Source organism: Brienomyrus brachyistius, chromosome 1, assembly GCF_023856365.1.
Source record: "Brienomyrus brachyistius isolate T26 chromosome 1, BBRACH_0.4, whole genome shotgun sequence".
Classification (NCBI taxonomy): Eukaryota; Metazoa; Chordata; class Actinopteri; order Osteoglossiformes; family Mormyridae; genus Brienomyrus; species Brienomyrus brachyistius.
Genome location: NC_064533.1, coordinates 8,575,203 through 8,591,564, shown reverse-complemented (window position 1 = coordinate 8,591,564; position 16,362 = coordinate 8,575,203). Strand labels below are relative to the sequence as shown.

Sequence of the window (16,362 nt, the reverse complement as noted above, 5' to 3'; positions counted from 1 at the left end):
GTTCCTGTCCAGTGTGTGTTCCCATATGGTTTGTGTTCCCAATCACTTTGTGTTCCTGTGTGGTATGTGCTCCCATTCGGCACACATTCCAATCTGGCACGTGTTCCTGTTTGGTTTGTGTTCCTGTCCGGTGCAAATTCCTGTCTGGCACATGTTCGCGTTTGGTTCCTGTTCCCATTTGGTGGATAAACGATGGACCTGGACAGTGAAACCCTATCACATGGACAGAAAAGCCTTTCGGTTTCACCAGCCTGGAACATCACTCAGGGAAGCAAAAGCTGAGATCACTGTGTGTCGGTGAGTCAACTAATTATAGTAAAGAAATTCATCAGTTCGGTTTTCTATATGTTAAAAAAAAGCAGGAAGCTCACTTGAGGATGGCTTGGACCTGCTGTGGAATAACTGGGTAGGAGCAGAACATCTTCTAGACACACCTCTGGGGTCCTCAGGCTGGTGCCACATGGTGCTGACCTGGGATAGGGTCCGGAGTGATGGAACCCAGACCCCCATCTGCAGTGTAGCAGGCATAGTGATCAGCAATGAAGTCAGCAATGCCCCCCCGAACCCCCCCAGCAATGTGCCCCTGACTCTGTCGGGAGGCTTCCTGCACAGGTGTACAGCTGGCAGGCTGCCCGGTGACTCTTAGCACCAGCGCAGCAGAAATGCAGCCGCAGCAGCCATTCAGCCTGCGGGGGCGGGACCCGGAGCCGACAGAAGAGTGACAGGAAGTGCATTGTACCCCCCAGGCGGTGACACATCCAGCGCGGGACACCACACTGTCACTGTGACTGATCGCAGTGACATACGCTGCTGTATTCATTCGTTATCTATTTCACTAAAAGTCTCTCTGAAAAGCTTGTCTCTCCTAAAACGAGACGGTCTCGTTTCCTGCTGGGATGTCCTGCCCCTCACCACCTTAAGACGGGGGGCGCTGCACCCCGTTCCTTAGGGCCTCGCATGGTAGGCTAGCCCTCTCACGTGCCTCTAATCATGTTAATACCCTGCAGGGTACAGCCACATTCACCAGGAAGCCCACAGAGTTTCCAATGCCAGCGTTAAAATCTGTGAAACCACCACAAAAGGGGTTAATGAATGATATGAAACCGCAGCAGCCAGGGATGAAAAGGTACATTCTCACGGACTTCTGCGGGATGCACAACTTACTAACCTGCATGTCTAATCATAAGCGCTAGCTCCATAACGTGGGAAATTTGGCTGGCTAAATGCTCCTGAGAACTTCCTTGTAGTTCATGAAAGCAAACATTACAATATCTTGGAGAAAAGGAGAAGGCCACTTCAGATATCAGGAACATGCCATTTTGGTGACGCTGTACTCCACGTACACATGCATTAACAATCATGACCAGCAGAGGGCGCACAACAGCTGAATTAGGAAGAGGCCCTGGACTTCAGCATCTTACACACCAATTCAACAGCAAAACTAAACTGTCTTTAGCTGCTTCGGTGTGAGAAACAGCAAAGAGCTCCTGACCTAGCAACTCAAAGAGGGATCAGAGAGTAGCAAGTAAACGTAAGACAAGTGAGAAAGCAGGGGCAGCCAGTCCCTGGTACAACTAGGGGTTAAGGGCCTTGTCAGGGGCCCAACTGTGAAATCATTCTGCCAACTACGGGATCTGAACCAACAACCTTCTGAGTCCAAACCCAGTGAGCTACACAGTGCCACCTGTCAGAGGGGGTATTGCATACATTTTGTATATTAAACAGCTTGAATCCGATAGGAATCTATCTGAATCTTGTACTGTTTTTAACTTAAGATCTGTTTGGTGTTTATTATATGTGAAGTGTAGTCACTGTGAACAATTCACCACCACGAATTCTCATTCTAAAGTAGCTGGCAGGAGGAATCTGTATGTCGGTCAAGGTGACCTTCGAACACGAAGTGACTCAGCCGACGGCCGTATGACCTAAAGTGAGAACAAATCATGCTGTGACTGAAGAATACAGAGGCGTCATAATTTGCCAGTCAGAGAAGACGCTTCCTTCTCCATGACACTTTCTGAGCAGCTGCCGCGACGGCTGCGGCAGCTCCTGATCGGGGAAGCAGACGGCATCACCTTGAAGGTACAGGAGAAGCCGACAGCGTCCCCCCCCTCCCCCGCCCCTCCATACTTGGGCATTTAAATGCTGGTGGGTGAATCAGAGGAGGAGAGGAGCAGGAGAGAGAGGAATGCTGGCGTGCTCCTCTTTAATTATACCAACCACCCTCCCTTTATGCATAAAACATCACCCCCTGCAGTTGTTTCTCCGGCTTCCATCCCCTGGCTGCCCTTGCTGTCCTTGCCCTGAGATAGAGCAGCAGGGGAAGGGGGGGGGCACACACCTCTCCACACCACCATCACACCGGTTCCACCTTCACACATCAACAACTCTGTACTACACAGGGGAATTACAGGGTTTTTTAAGGTGGGGGGGGGCATAAGAGGGGCTAACCTTATTATTCAGATGGAAGTGCCAGGTCAGGGTTTTGGTCAGGCTCCAAAACAAATCCAGGTGGTCCGTCACGGTGCCCACGAGGGGCGCCTTCTCTCTCGATCGCCCAGAGCCGCTCGGCAGAGTCCGTGTGGATCTGAGCCTAAACACCAGAGGGCGCTGTGAATAAGAACGTTAACAGCGTTAGAGCCCATTAACCGGCCACTTACTGAATGTGTCTTCCCTGTCTGTGTTGATGCTAGAATTAAACCAATAGTGGCTGGTAACAGAGCGACTTCCACTTTAAAAGAGCCGTCATCTCCTTCATTTAAATGACCCACACACTCGCCACATACGGCTCATCATTTGCGCTCTGTATGTGCGTCTGCTGCATTGAAGACATTCTGCGTCCTCTAGGGCTTTGGCGTGATATAAAATAAAGAAGATGGCAGCCTCGTTTGAAGTATGCGACGGGATTTTCTCACAGACGCGTCGCAATTCGTTTTGCCTGTACGCTGTGTGAAGGATACGGCCAACATGGGCGGCATCATGCCGAGCTGGGGCGCGGACAGTGGCCCTTCCCGGTGGTACATGGGGCCGCGCTCATTCACAGCATGTGCTCTAATCCCTCCACTCGAAGCAAGGATGGCAGCCAAGACAAACCTCTAAGCCCTTGTATGCAGTGATGCGAGCGGCGTGCTTGAAGAGGATATCGGGTCAGGTTCTAAGTTAGGGTGACCCAGCAGAAGACCCAGACCGCTGACTGTTTGATCACAGACAGTAACTGTTTGATCACAGAAATCCTTATCTCGAACTGAATCAAAGTTGAAAAAAATACTGAAATATACAGTACTGTGCAAAAGTCTTAAGCAGCCAAAAAAATTATGTTTAAATAACTGTTATGTTGGTGCAATACTATGTTGTTATGCCTAGCAAAGTGTGTCAGCTTAGCCATTTCAAAACCTCTGCTAAAATAACCCTGTTATTTCCAGTAACCATACAATACAACCGTGTGTTTTTTCACCTGACCACTAGCCCACCTCATATATCTATTCAATATCTCGTTCACTTTTTTAACTAATTAATTTAATTGAGCTGGTTGTGAAATTTAATAAATACATGGAATGGTTCGGGTGCCACTGAGGAGAAGTTTGGGAGCTGAAGTGGTGTTCATCTAGCTATCCAAGTAGATATCAGTAACTTTTTGGAGAACATTTTTACTAATATTTATTGTGTTACTCGTAATTTTCATGTTTTTATGTTAAATTATATTTGTTCTAAGAAAATGTGCACTTACTACCCAGATAAATAGCGTTTACATTTCTTTTCAGTGCCTAAGACTTGTGCACAGTACTGTATAACTAAATTGCTAAAAAAAATAAATCATACTCACAGTAACAATGGCTAAAAATGAAAATGGTTACCCTACATGTGAGATGGAGCCTTCTTGTTGCTATGGAAACCTATATTGGAAAGTATGACCCGGAATCTGCAACATGCAGTGTTTAAACACAACAGAAGTGCAGAACGAGGACTCACAGCAGTAACAGGCGTGCAGAGAGCCCCCGGTATCCAGCAGGGCCACTTTACATACTTTGGGTTCCAGGAACCACATGCCAGGAACAGCGAAGTCTGCCCCCCGGTGGCGGCGCGGTTCGCAGAAAAACGGTGGACAGTCAACATCAGTTATATACCACAACCAACCAGCACATCTATAATGCTAAGCTCTTCAGATCATTTACATTTTTATTTACAGTCAGTGTATCGCACCATGGGCTCCAGGATGCAGATCTACTGCTTTGTTTTTTCCGCTATACCAACGGAGATACCTACCCGAAGTGGCCGTGAGAGACAGGGATGAGCAAAGGGGTAAATCCGTGTCTGTCAGGGCCTTGGGATGTTGCCCCTGAAGCCAGCAGCAGCTTCACACAGTCTGGGGGAAGCAGAGGATATTTCACATTTAATTTAAAAGCAGGCACTTTTATCTGAAGTGAAATAATTCCACAGCAAGTTCCACTTCTATATCTGGACTATTCAAAATTCTACTTCATGAATGAAGACATTGTTATTTTGGACTTCCTCTGCCGGCCCCTGGAGGATGAGCTCCCCCTTTGAGTCTGGTTCCTCCCAAGATTTCTTCCTACTAGGGAGTTTTTCCTTGCCACTGTCCCATCTGCCTTACTCGCTGGGGGCTTTGGGCAGGGATAATGCAAAGGGCTGGGAGACGATGTAATGTTGCGAAAATGAGCTATACAGAAATAAACTGACACTTTGAGAGACCATCCCTGGAGCACGTGGAGGACGGGCCAACATTTGAACCAACAACCTACTGATCAGACACAGCACTACCCCACTAATGGTACATAATGGTCCCTCAGAGTCCATTTCTGTACTTTAAAAGGTACAATTACCTACAGCTAAGGGTGCAGTTGGCCAACCCTAGAGGGTACAGCCTCAATGACAAACAAAGGTACAATTTTTATCCTTTTTTTTCCCTCAGAGTGTAGGAGGGAGCAAAAGCACGGACCGTCTGCGGTTCCCCGAGGACCGAGTTAATAAACACTGTCCTAAGTAAGCTTACTTTAATCAAGAAAGAAAACCAGGATTAGTTACTACACTCCCTGTCACATATGTCACAGTTCAAAAGGTTGCAGCACATATTAAACAGCAGTCGGAGAAATCAGAGCGGAAATTAGCATCCGATAAGATGGTCGCATTGTACGGGCTTACAGCCCTCGTCTTTTGGAACATCAGCCAGGACAGATGGCCACTCGGCACACAGACAGCGCCGAGACGCAGGTGGCCGTTTGATCCACGCGTGTTTGCTGCAAGAGCCGAAATTAATCACCACCAGCGGAAGCAGATCATTGGAGGATTGCACCTCTGCCGTTTACTGCGGCGTTTGATGCAACGGCACACCAGGTCTTTCTCTGATACTATGCTGGCAGCTGAGGTCCCAGAGAAGCTCAGATGTTTAATATCTCTGATATCTAAATGAATGTACAAATTGTATACTCACTTACTTCTCAAACAAACAATGAACTTTGGACAGCGCTATGCTGTAATCAATTCAATTCAATTTATTTTTATAACGCCTTTTATGACACAGCCTCCCCAAGGTGCTCTACACGGGTGTGTTGCAATACATTACAACATCATTAAGACAGAACAATACAGAACAAGGAAAAAGGGAAGACAAAGAAATGAAAGAAGGAAAGCCAGATGGCAACAAAGAACAGGAACCAACAATCCCCCCCCCTAGGCATGCTAAAATTATTGAAAAAGAAAGTGTGTGCTTGCTGGCTAAACGCAAGGTGTAAGCTGTGGCCAAAGTCCATCACAGCAGCCCCCTCAAGACAAGGAGTAGCAACTCACAACGTTGAGGTTTTGTCTCTTTGCCATATTGGTACAAGTACCGAGAGTGAGTAAAGGCTTTGTAGCTACATTACACTTCCTACAGTTTCAGTTCTTCATTACCCCGCGTTCCAAGGAAGACAGTGAAGGGGAGGGGAGAGGTGTATGCAGGACGATGGGAGAGAGAGCGGTGTAGTAAGAGACAAAGTCGCACGGAGCGGCATACGGCGGTCGTGATTGTCAGCCCTTACCCGTGTGTCTGTCTTGAGCAGCAGAATACAAGGCAGAGGTTTCATTGGTGGGACTGATAACCGTTGGGTCTTGGTTAAGCAGCATAGACAGTAAAGTGACGGTTCCCTGGGTAGCAGCTTGGAGGAGGAGGTCGCACCCGTCAGCCAGGGAGGACGGGGCCACCGGGGCTCGGCGGAGGAACTACGGCGGAACACCAGCCTGGGAGTCAAAGTGACAACGTTTACGGTGGGGCAGCGTCGCCGGGCAGGCGAACCCCCAACCACAGCCTCCTAATACACCTCTATCTGCAGACGCCGATGCGCCCAAGTCTGCGATCATGCTGCCGTGAGCGTAAACATCACTCGTTGCTATGGTGACTCCCACCCCCCACCCCCCCACGGCCACTGACAGCAGAGGGCAGGCACACCGGATTCCTCAATGCCAATCAATCAAGCTCAGTCTAGTGGGAAAGTGAAAGGTATTGTTATCAGGAGCTTCTAGAGCACAGGGGATTCAGCTCCAGGGTTTCACTTCATAGGGGCTTTCAGGACACATTACCTATAACATTAGACAACGGAATGCGTGTGTTTCTGTCCTCGATGGGCATCAGTGCAAAATAAATATGAGCAGAATATTCCCATATCCTTTCTGACACTGACTGACTGTCCACAGCTTAGCAAACTGCAGATCAGCAAGGGCTCTGATTGAGAAACGGCGAAATCTCCCTAATATCTTCTGTGCATCCAGAACACCACACGCAGCTGGATAATTTAAAGTGCATTAGGCTTCTGCAAAAAAAGACTCCAATTTAAGTAAACAGCATGGCTATAACATTTAAACAGATGTGCACAACAGCAAAATGGAACTGACAAAAACACCACACTGACAGGCAAAAGTGAGGCATGTGTGAAATGTTTCGTGAAATTTATTAACTAACATTATATTCCACTAGTGCAGCAAATCAGAAGGTCGAAACCAGCTCAGGAGAAATTTGTTCAGGTAAAAAACCGTGGCGTTCAGCGTGAGATACTTCAGACAGCAAGGAAGCACGCGAGCCGGGAGCACCCGAAAGGAATCCGCTTCTCGAGGAGGAGAACGGACATGTTCTAATGCTCCCTAGGTCACAGCATAGTGTAGCTAATCACACATGCCAAGCGGTGACTGGGGGAGAAGCCGGGTAGGTGCGGGTGGATTAGCAGAGCGGGGCATTCTGAGAAGACGGCCACAGAACAAAGCGGGGATAGGGGAGGGGAGGGGAGAGGAAAGGAGAGAAGAGAAGAGAAGGGAGGAGAAGAGAAGGGAGGAGAAGAGAAGAGAAGAGAAGGGAGGAGAAGAGAAGAGAAGACGAGACGAGAGGAGGAGGGAGGAGAAAAGAGAGAGTAGAGGAGAGGAGAGGGGAGACGAGAGGAGAGGGGAGACGAGAGGAGAGGAGACGAGAGGAGAGGAGACGAGAGGAGGAGGGAGGAGCTTCTGGCATCAGCTTCAGAGTGTAACTGGTCACCGACAGACCGAGAAACCCAGCAGAGCTCAGAACACAGGCAATAGCTGGTTGAAGTCATATTTAAAGTCTGTTTAAGCAACATCAATGTCTATCAGCAATATCAGAGGCTACACAATTCTGGTATTTGCTTAGCTAACTAAGCAAGCTAGCAAGTGGGAGACTACAAAGTTTCCTGAAGCATAAGGTTAAGTGGTTGTAAAGAGAGAAGCATTTTATGGTAATATTAACAAATTCGTCAGCTTCTGTGGGTAATTTTTCCCTAAAAGTATGAAATTGTTCATATTTTAATCAGATGTCTGCAGCTATCTAATGTACAAGGAGAGACCTGGGAGAGAGACAGACAGACGGTGTACTACCTGAGGCTGCTGCCAGGGGGAGCTCTGTGTCACGGGGTCTACAGCATGACGCGATAACAGGATTTATGGAGGAGCTACTGACAGCTGCAATGGCAACAGGGGGACACTCTGAGCATGCTCCCTGGTGCGGCCCCGGTGGCTGGGGGGGGCAGGCACCCACCTGAGATGCCGTCAGGGCTGGGACGGGGCAGCCGGCCCCCGTGCCCCCCAAAGCGATGGCGGGCTTGGGTGGCAGCTGGGGCGTGGCAGGTTTGGAAGTTGTCCCCAGGCTAGTGGCTGGGGACCTGCTGCCCTCCCCAACTACCTTGATAGGGGGGTGGGGGGGGGATGGGGTCTGCGAGAGGCCGGGCTTTTTGGGTGGTATTGGCGGCGGATTCCCGCGGTCTATCCTGCCCACCGTAGGGGACTTGATGCTCATCTGGGGGTGGCTCAGCCGACCTGGGAAAGGCCCGCCCTCGGAGGTGGAGTGTGGCAGGCTGGGCCGCAGGGGGCCAGTGGCGGGCGGGCTCGTGAAGCGGGACAGGACTTGTGTGACCGTGTGACGGGCTTGCTGCTTAGCTGCTAGGTTGTCTCGGCTGGTCGGAGACTCGTCCCGGGACGGGGGGCTCGGGGTGGCATTGCCGTTCTGGTCCTGCTCCGTGGGGACGGACTGGAACTTATATCGAGCAGCCTGGACCCGGGGGCTTGCCCCGGCTGGCAAGGCAGAGCCGGCGCCAGGTGAGGAGGACAGCCCGTTCTCAGTCTGCATGCCACCGATGGAGTTTCCATGAGTCATGGCCCTTGGGGGATTCTGGGATTTGGGCAGGCTCATGCCGGCATAGCCACTGACGGAGGGCTTGACAGGGACAGTGAGAGGGGCCTTCCTGGGACCGTCCTCCACGAGAGACGGGTCCGTCTGGCAGGATGCTTGACGGCAGCTCAGCGGGTCCGTCGCCACGGCTATAGAGATGGTGGCCTTGGGCTGGGCGGCCTGACCAGCAGGGGGTGCCCTGCTCACATCCTGATCAACCTGGAGCTGCTCCACCTTCTGGCGCAGACAGTCGCTTTGGGCCCTCAGGTCGGCGGAGCGGGCTTCTTCACGACCCAGCCGAGCTCGCAGCTGCTCGCGGTCCGTATCCATCTCCGACAGCTGCTTCTCCATCTCGGCCTCCATCTGCTGCCCCTTGTGGCGCTCGACGGTGAGCTCCTCCTGCAGGCGGTTGGAGGCGCGGCCCTCCTCCTCAAGCCGGGCGGACAGCTCGTCGAAGCGCTGGCTCTCCTCAGCCACACGGGACGCCAGCTGCTTGCACTCACGCACCAGCATCATCACTACATGCTTGTTCTTCTCACGCTCGTCCTTCAACTGCGCAGACAGCTTCCGGTGCTCCACCTCCAGCGACTGCAACTGCAGCTTCTCCTGCTCCAGCTGTGGGTCAGACATAGAGTATCAGAGGAGAAGCAGACCCAGAAATGCATGCGTGCGCACGACTTGGTTTCATCACGCAAGGAGCCCAGATGAAAGACACAGTCTCCACACACGATACATGATCTGAATCCCGCTTTTCGATCAGGACTGAGTCACACGGGAAACACAATAAACCTATCAGCTGCCTGAAAAATTCAGCGACAGCTCTTGGATTTTCTTTATAAACCTTGGAGGAAGCACAGAATAAATTTCAAAAAAGAGCAAAGATTGAGCCTTTGATGATACTCCTAGATCAGTGTTTCTCAAACCAGTCATCGGAGACCCCCCCGACACTCCCGGATTGCAGAAAGGTAGGCTTTCTGGGGTGTCCGAGGACCAGGCTGAGAAACACCGCCTTCAGCATGAACAGGTGGACAGTGAGGCCGACCTTCTTCTGCCTGCTCTCGGCGGCCTCCAGCTGCACCGACATCCTCTCCTGCATTTTGCGGCAGTGCGCCATGACCGCCTCCAGCACGGACAGGGGGCTGCTGCACAGGGAGCGCCTCTCCTTGTCCCCAGCGCCAGCCTCGAAGTCGCGCTGCAGTGCCAGGAAGGGGTCGCTCAGGTTGAAATGGCCGTAGCGCTCCTGGATGAACACCTCCTTCCTGCGAGCCTGGGGGGAGGAGGCGGCCACGCTGGTTTAGAGACATTACACGTGACACCTGGTCTCTGTCTCACACGCTACACCTGGACCACCCTCCCCAAACGCTACACATCTGGATCCTGCCTCACATTCCACGCGATGCACACATCAGGATCATGCTTCACATTCCACGCAAGACACACAACATCAGGATCCTGCCTCACATTCCACGCGATGCACATAACATCAGGATCCTGCCTCACATTCCACACAAGACACACAACATCAGGATCCTGCCTCACATTCCACGCGATGCACATAACATCAGGATCCTGCCTCACATTCCACACGATGCACACAACATCAGGATCCTGCCCCACATTCCACACAATGCACACATCAGGATCCTGCCTCACATTCCACACAATGCACACAACATCAGGATCCTGCCTCACATTCCACGCGATGCACACAACATCAGGATCCTGTCTCACATTCCACGCGATGCACACAACATCAGGATCCTGCCTTCCTGCAGGAAGCTTTAAATATTACATGCCCTGAGCATCCTACAAAGTGCCACAATTACTATACAAGTCTTCTATACAATGGAGTGATTTTAGACTGGATCCTACTTATTCATTTTCATTGCAGAGGACATTAAATTAGGGACATTTAGAGTTTCAGTAACGATGAGTGCAGGTGTCCCACACAATGCTGACTCCAGGCCAAAACAATCAGGTATTCAGCGGATGAACCGCGAACCGCATTCACCCTGCGCTTACCACTGCCTCGGGTAGCTGCCGCTGAAATGGACCACAAAACAACCACACAAAAAATAACCCATACGAAATAATAATAAGTAGGCAGATCTTCAGGCAGACTGTGTTGGTTACAGACCAAAAGGGGTCGTAGACCGAGAAGCAACGTTTTCAGTCCTACAAGCAGCACTTGTCCAAAGAAGGAAACTATCAATCCTTCTGTGTACAGATTGAAATTCCCACTGCAGATAAGCTGCCAAAATCCGCCGTTGTTCGTTAATGTCAATGAACTGGTGTGTAACAGCATAACAGGACCAAACGCAGTGCTAGCTGCACATTTTTTACTTTAATACTTCTTTCAAATGCACAGGGATCTGGCTCCATTAACAGGGTGTTGTGCTGAGCAGGTAGTTTGGTGTGGTTTACATCTAGTTCTCACGCAGTTCAAAGGCTTGCAAAGAGGCACCTGACCGTGCATGTGTGTGACCAGCGACGGCAGCACGTTCCCCTGCCTTTCGGCCAAAGCTGATTGGATTGCGTATTTTATCTTTAGAATGATGCAAACTGAGGTCAAGCAAAGAAAGTATTACATCAGAATAAGAACTGCAGTTTTGGCCCCCTCCTTACTCACGGCCCCCAGTATTTATCAACTGCTACTCCTCTCACTGCAGGGCTGAGACCCTTAAAAACTGTACCAGTAGAAAAGCCAGATGATAATCTGTTTACCGATATAAATAAAGCAGGTTACAGGAGGTCAGGATGCAACCTGCTTATGGAACATTAAGCAATAGGTATCTCTAGCTGTTAAGAACCTGCCGGCTACATGGGTGCCTAAGTGGATTTATTTATATTTATTGATATTTTTAGATTGATTCTCCCCCCCCCCCCATAAACACCAACCAGTATTTGTGTTTTTTGTTTTACAGCAGGGGCTGGCCTTTAGCAGCACATGTGCTATTTCTGGTCAGTAGTTATATATACTGTGCGATAATCGCAGAGAAACCATCCGTTCCGCACTCACACAGCCAACAGTGTGACACGCTGGACAGGAAATCATACAGACACACAAATACAAGCAATGTAGAGGGAACTAGAAGCCCGATCTGCGTGTCTGTGCAGTGTGTGTTTGGAGAAAGTCCATACGACTGTAGGAAGGTAGTGCAAACTGCCCACATGCACAGTCAGGGCAGCAGTGAAACGCAGTGCACTCAATAGAGGCAAGAGAATGAACCCCCCCCCCCACCAGTGCATATTACAGAGATATTATTAGCATCAGGCTTTTCAAGAATGCGCCCCTGGAGTTCGAGGGTTCATGGGCGCCTGCCAACGCTGGGGCAGGAAGGGGGGAGTATTGGGTTGGGGGGGGCGGTTATAAAAGCCCAAGTGCGCATCCATAACACGTAAAGAGGGGAAAACCTGGCATCCGCCTAACACCGGTGCTTTGATGGTACAGGGAGTACAAAGTGGAGCTGGGGGGGGCAGGGGCGGCCTGTGGGGGGGCATCGGGGTCGGTTTGCCGCCCACTGGCCCTTTGTGTGGGTCTATGCACTTGAAACCTGTGCTCCTGGCAATACCCTGTTTGTGTGGCACTCAGCCCTGCCACCCCCCCCTTCCCCCCGAAAAGTCAAAGAGCCAGAGTGTGACTCAGTGGGTTAGACGTCAGTTGCTATGAACGGAAGGTCGCCGGCTCAAATCCCAGGTTCTGTAGAATAATCGTATATGTGCCGGCCTGCTGAGTAAGGCTGTTAGACAAGCTCCCGCCACCCCCCCTCCCCCCCAAAAAAAATTAAAAAAAATGCTCCTGGGGTGTCACATAAATGGCTGACCCCAAGGTTTGGCTGTGTGTCTCAAAGGAGAGCAAGATGGGATATGTGCAAAGCAGCATCTCCATGCACCCGTGCAAACACAGCACCCTTCCGCGTTGCATTAGGCGATTTATTCTGTTTTGGGTGACTAAGCATACTGCATACTTTAAATGCTTCTCCATATAAAGCAACATAACACTCAAATTCAGTTTTTTCATGTCTTTCTGATTGCTGGAAGCCCTACTGGTTTACAGCTCCTGCTACAAGCTGGTGGTACATGAGGTCTGCCATATTTTTAAATGGTATTGTAGCATCAAAATGGAATTGTTAACGCAGTATATTATACTTCAAAGACAGTCTGGAACAATAACCAGTCAAGGCACTTTTTCACAAACAATCTGGTGCTATCTGCAAAAACCACAGCAATAAAAGAACGCGTTGGTCTGCTACCAGTGCATCTTCAGCGGTGGAAGCACTGCAAATGCTGCATGCATGAATTTATAGCCCGTGATGCAGCGTAATATTAATAAACTCCTGTCCTAAATGTATAAACTGATGCCCCACATTCCAGTGGCAGGAGTGTGATTTTAATAAGGGACCTTTATAAGACACTGTAATGAAGGTGCTATTTGGAATGGAACAGCAGAACTGCATTCCAGTTACCATCCATCACCAGTTGGGGCGCTGTATAGCTTGGTGAGTTAGGAACACTGTTCCTGTCATCGGAAGGTTACTGGTTCAAATCCCACACTTGGTAGAGTGATGTCACCATTGGGCCCCTGAGCGAGGTCCTTAACCACCTTTTGCTCCGGGGACTTGGCTGACCCTGCTTTCTCAAACATTTACACAATAAGATGCATCTGCTAAATAAAGCAAATGTAGGGGAATTTAGGGCAGAAAGATGTAGAGGCGGGTGATTTAGGTGGCGGGGGTGTCTGTGTAACCAGAAAAAGGTGTGCGAGCCATTCTGTTGGGTCCTGAGGAAAAGGCCAGGCCGTCGCCGAACACTGCGGGGACCCTGGGGACGTGCTCTCTGTCATCACTAGTGGTTTGTGTCTATAAAAAGCAATAAAATCACATATAAAGGAATAGCCGCCCCGTTTACCATGCACATCACTCACCATTCCCCTCCTTCTGTCACGCAATTAAGGATGTTCCCAGTGCCCTGCGGAGAGGCCCCAGCACAGCCATGCTAAGACAAGCCCTGTTTACGTAAGGCTTCACCCAACATCCTGCAGCTCCTTTTCTGTGCCAAGCATTATTAAACGACCTCGGCTGTACTTTCCATTGTCCCGGGCGCCTGGTCTGATGGATGCTCCTTGTTGACTGGATTTTACATTACAGTGACGAGTCTACGCTGGGTGCACCTTGGCATTACATTGGATTCTACTTTTAGCCTCTCGATGACAACTTTTCCATTCTGAAATGAAGACAGCCCTGCCTGAAATGACAAGCGGCATTAAACACATCGTACCACATGTACCATGAACCCAGGTCTGTTCTCTTAACGGGATATCGTGATTGCTTTCAGCAAAGCTCCTGAGAAGAGAACATCCTGGTATCAAGAATTCACCTATCATCACTCAAAGACCTCAGCCGTCCAGCTCGGCATCCATCTGTGCTCTGCAGTACATTGCAGATGCAGGATAAGCTGGTAATATTCTACTTTTTAGGGCATCCATTCCATAGTGAGAAATTTACATCAACCAGACCAGGAGCTTGAGGTCAGTAAAATAGGGACAGACCGCAATCTCTGCCCTGAAGACCTCGTACAGACCGCAATCTCTGCCCTGAAGACCTCGTACAGACCGCACTCTCTGCCCTGAAGACCTCGTACAGACCGCACTCTCTGCCCTGAAGACCTCGTACAGACCGCACTCTCTGCCCTGAAGACCTCGTACAGACAGCAATCTCTGCCCTGAAGACCTCGTACAGACCGCAATTTCTGCCCTGAAGACCTCGTACAGACCGCAATCTCTGCCCTGAAGACCTCGTACAGACCGCACTCTCTGCCCTGAAGACCTCGTACAGACCGCACTCTCTGCCCTGAAGACCTCGTACAGACCGCAATCTCTGCTCTGAATACCTCGTACAGACCGCACTCTCTGCTCTGAAGACCTCGTACAGACCGCAATCTCTGCTCTGAAGACCTCGTACAGACCGCAATCTCTGCTCTGAAGACCTCGTACAGACCGCAATCTCTGCTCTGAAGACCTCGTACAGACCACACTCTCTGCTCTGAAGACCTCGTACAGACCGCACTCTCTGTTCTGAAGACCTCGTACAGACCGCACTCTCTGCTCTGAAGACCTGGTAGCCCTGTATCTGCATCTCAATGGAGACTGAGCCCCCACAAACACCACTGGCACACTAAGCTCACAGCACCTGTTATTCTTCACAGCACAGAGCCCATGCTGAGCGTGATGACTGGGGCTTTTATAAGGCGCTGTTTACAGCCCCCCACCCCACGGACCAGGCTGGCACAACACATTTACATTTTTGCTTGGCGACTGACCGCTCACTCTGCATATCTCACATATCCGCTGCTAAAGCCCTGCTAAGATCTCCACTGCGTGAACATTTCAATTTACTGATTTAAAGATTCCTGATGTATCCCGTGCCATGCCAAGCAAACATGATTACAGATACCATTTAGGCGGGCGGGCGATAAGTGAAGGTGATAACCCTCAGAGCAGCTTCCGGCTTGGGGGGGGGGGTGGGGGGAGGCAGAGGCTATCGGCAGGTGAGTAGAGGGTGGCGGAAATCGTTTGTCACCCACATAACCTCCAGCATAGAGCTCATTGCTCGCAAAAGCAAACGCATATCCAGTTCATCAACAGCACAGTGAAACACAGCAACGTAATGTGAGACTGCAGTCAGTTGCTGGGGGATCGAACAACCTTCCCTTTGGACAGTTTAATGGTGACTGACAATACAGTTATTACCCCTGCAGACAGTTTCAAAGCCTATCTCCCATCAGTGCATCCAGTCCACTGATAGATTAATCATACAAAAAAAAAAATCAGCATAGGTCTAAGTGCCATGTAGCAGCTCATATGAACCAATAAGCCAAGGATTTCTACTCTGTGGAAAGACTATTCTAAATGTGTATGAAAATATAACAAAAAACCCAGGGTGAGAACAGGCCAGCAGCAACGACAGTAAAAACTGCAAGCACGACTAGAACTGCCACCTCATGCATGTGTACTAGTTGCCCATTACTAGAATTCCGAAGAGAGTCACAGGGCTGCAGTGTGATCACAGGAGTGAGTGTCACATGACCTACCCCCCCCCCCCCCAAATAAACATCACACCTCCTAAAGGGGCTCAGATGATGAAGCAGGGGAGGTACATCAGCCCTCTGAGCGTGCGAGAAGAGATCTTGTGTCACTACGGAGCACACCTAGCACTAAATCACCCAGGCTGATAATGTGATTATACAAATGTACTCTTACAAGTATTTACAGTGTAACTCACACACCAGGCTACAGCCACCGTGTGGAACCCAGATGAAGCCATTTACCCCCAAGGTACATCTCACGACACAGTGGGCTTTGTGAGCTCAACCAATGTACACATATCTTTAAATAACATAAATAAATGTAACAAGCACGTTTGTAATGGCTATATACAGCTGTAAACTACTGCCCCTTTCATGTCCTGTCTGGATGGTATGGAGAGATTGACCAAGAGGATCCTCTGATTATCCAGCATGTCACTGGCCACTGAATCTGCACTTCAGGCAGAGACAGAAAACAGAATCTCTCGCTAGCATTCAGAGGCGACGTCCAGAATACCCAGAATGCCGAGAAACACGACCCACCGCTTAGGTGATGGAGCTTAAAGGAGTGAAGAGTGATAAACTGATCACAGACTCCAACCCCCATACTGAAATAA

At 50.0% G+C, this 16,362-nt stretch overlaps 1 protein-coding gene and 1 long non-coding RNA gene across 3 annotated transcripts in view; both read right to left on the bottom strand.

Annotated features, from left to right (window-relative positions):
• Positions 1–16,362, bottom strand: part of LOC125744851 (cortactin-binding protein 2-like) — a 28,254-nt gene that overhangs the window by 2,990 nt on the left and 8,902 nt on the right. Inside the window, 8 exon segments of the mRNA XM_049017135.1 lie at positions 435–510; positions 2,452–2,610; positions 3,970–4,062; positions 4,264–4,363; positions 6,036–6,186; positions 6,188–6,234; positions 7,873–9,277; positions 9,705–9,929. Coding sequence (XP_048873092.1) covers positions 4,017–4,062; positions 4,264–4,363; positions 6,036–6,186; positions 6,188–6,234; positions 7,873–9,277; positions 9,705–9,929 — 1,974 coding nt within the window. The 3' untranslated portion in view covers positions 435–510; positions 2,452–2,610; positions 3,970–4,016.
• On the bottom strand, positions 12,503–15,065 carry LOC125744874 (uncharacterized). Of its 2 annotated transcripts, XR_007398517.1 has the most exons (4): positions 14,552–15,065; positions 14,456–14,519; positions 14,264–14,359; positions 12,503–14,231 (listed from the first exon to the last, which is right to left on the bottom strand). It is a non-coding gene; the product is annotated as an uncharacterized LOC125744874 (long non-coding RNA). The 2 variants fall into 2 exon arrangements; XR_007398510.1 differs by having other exon boundaries at positions 12,503–14,359.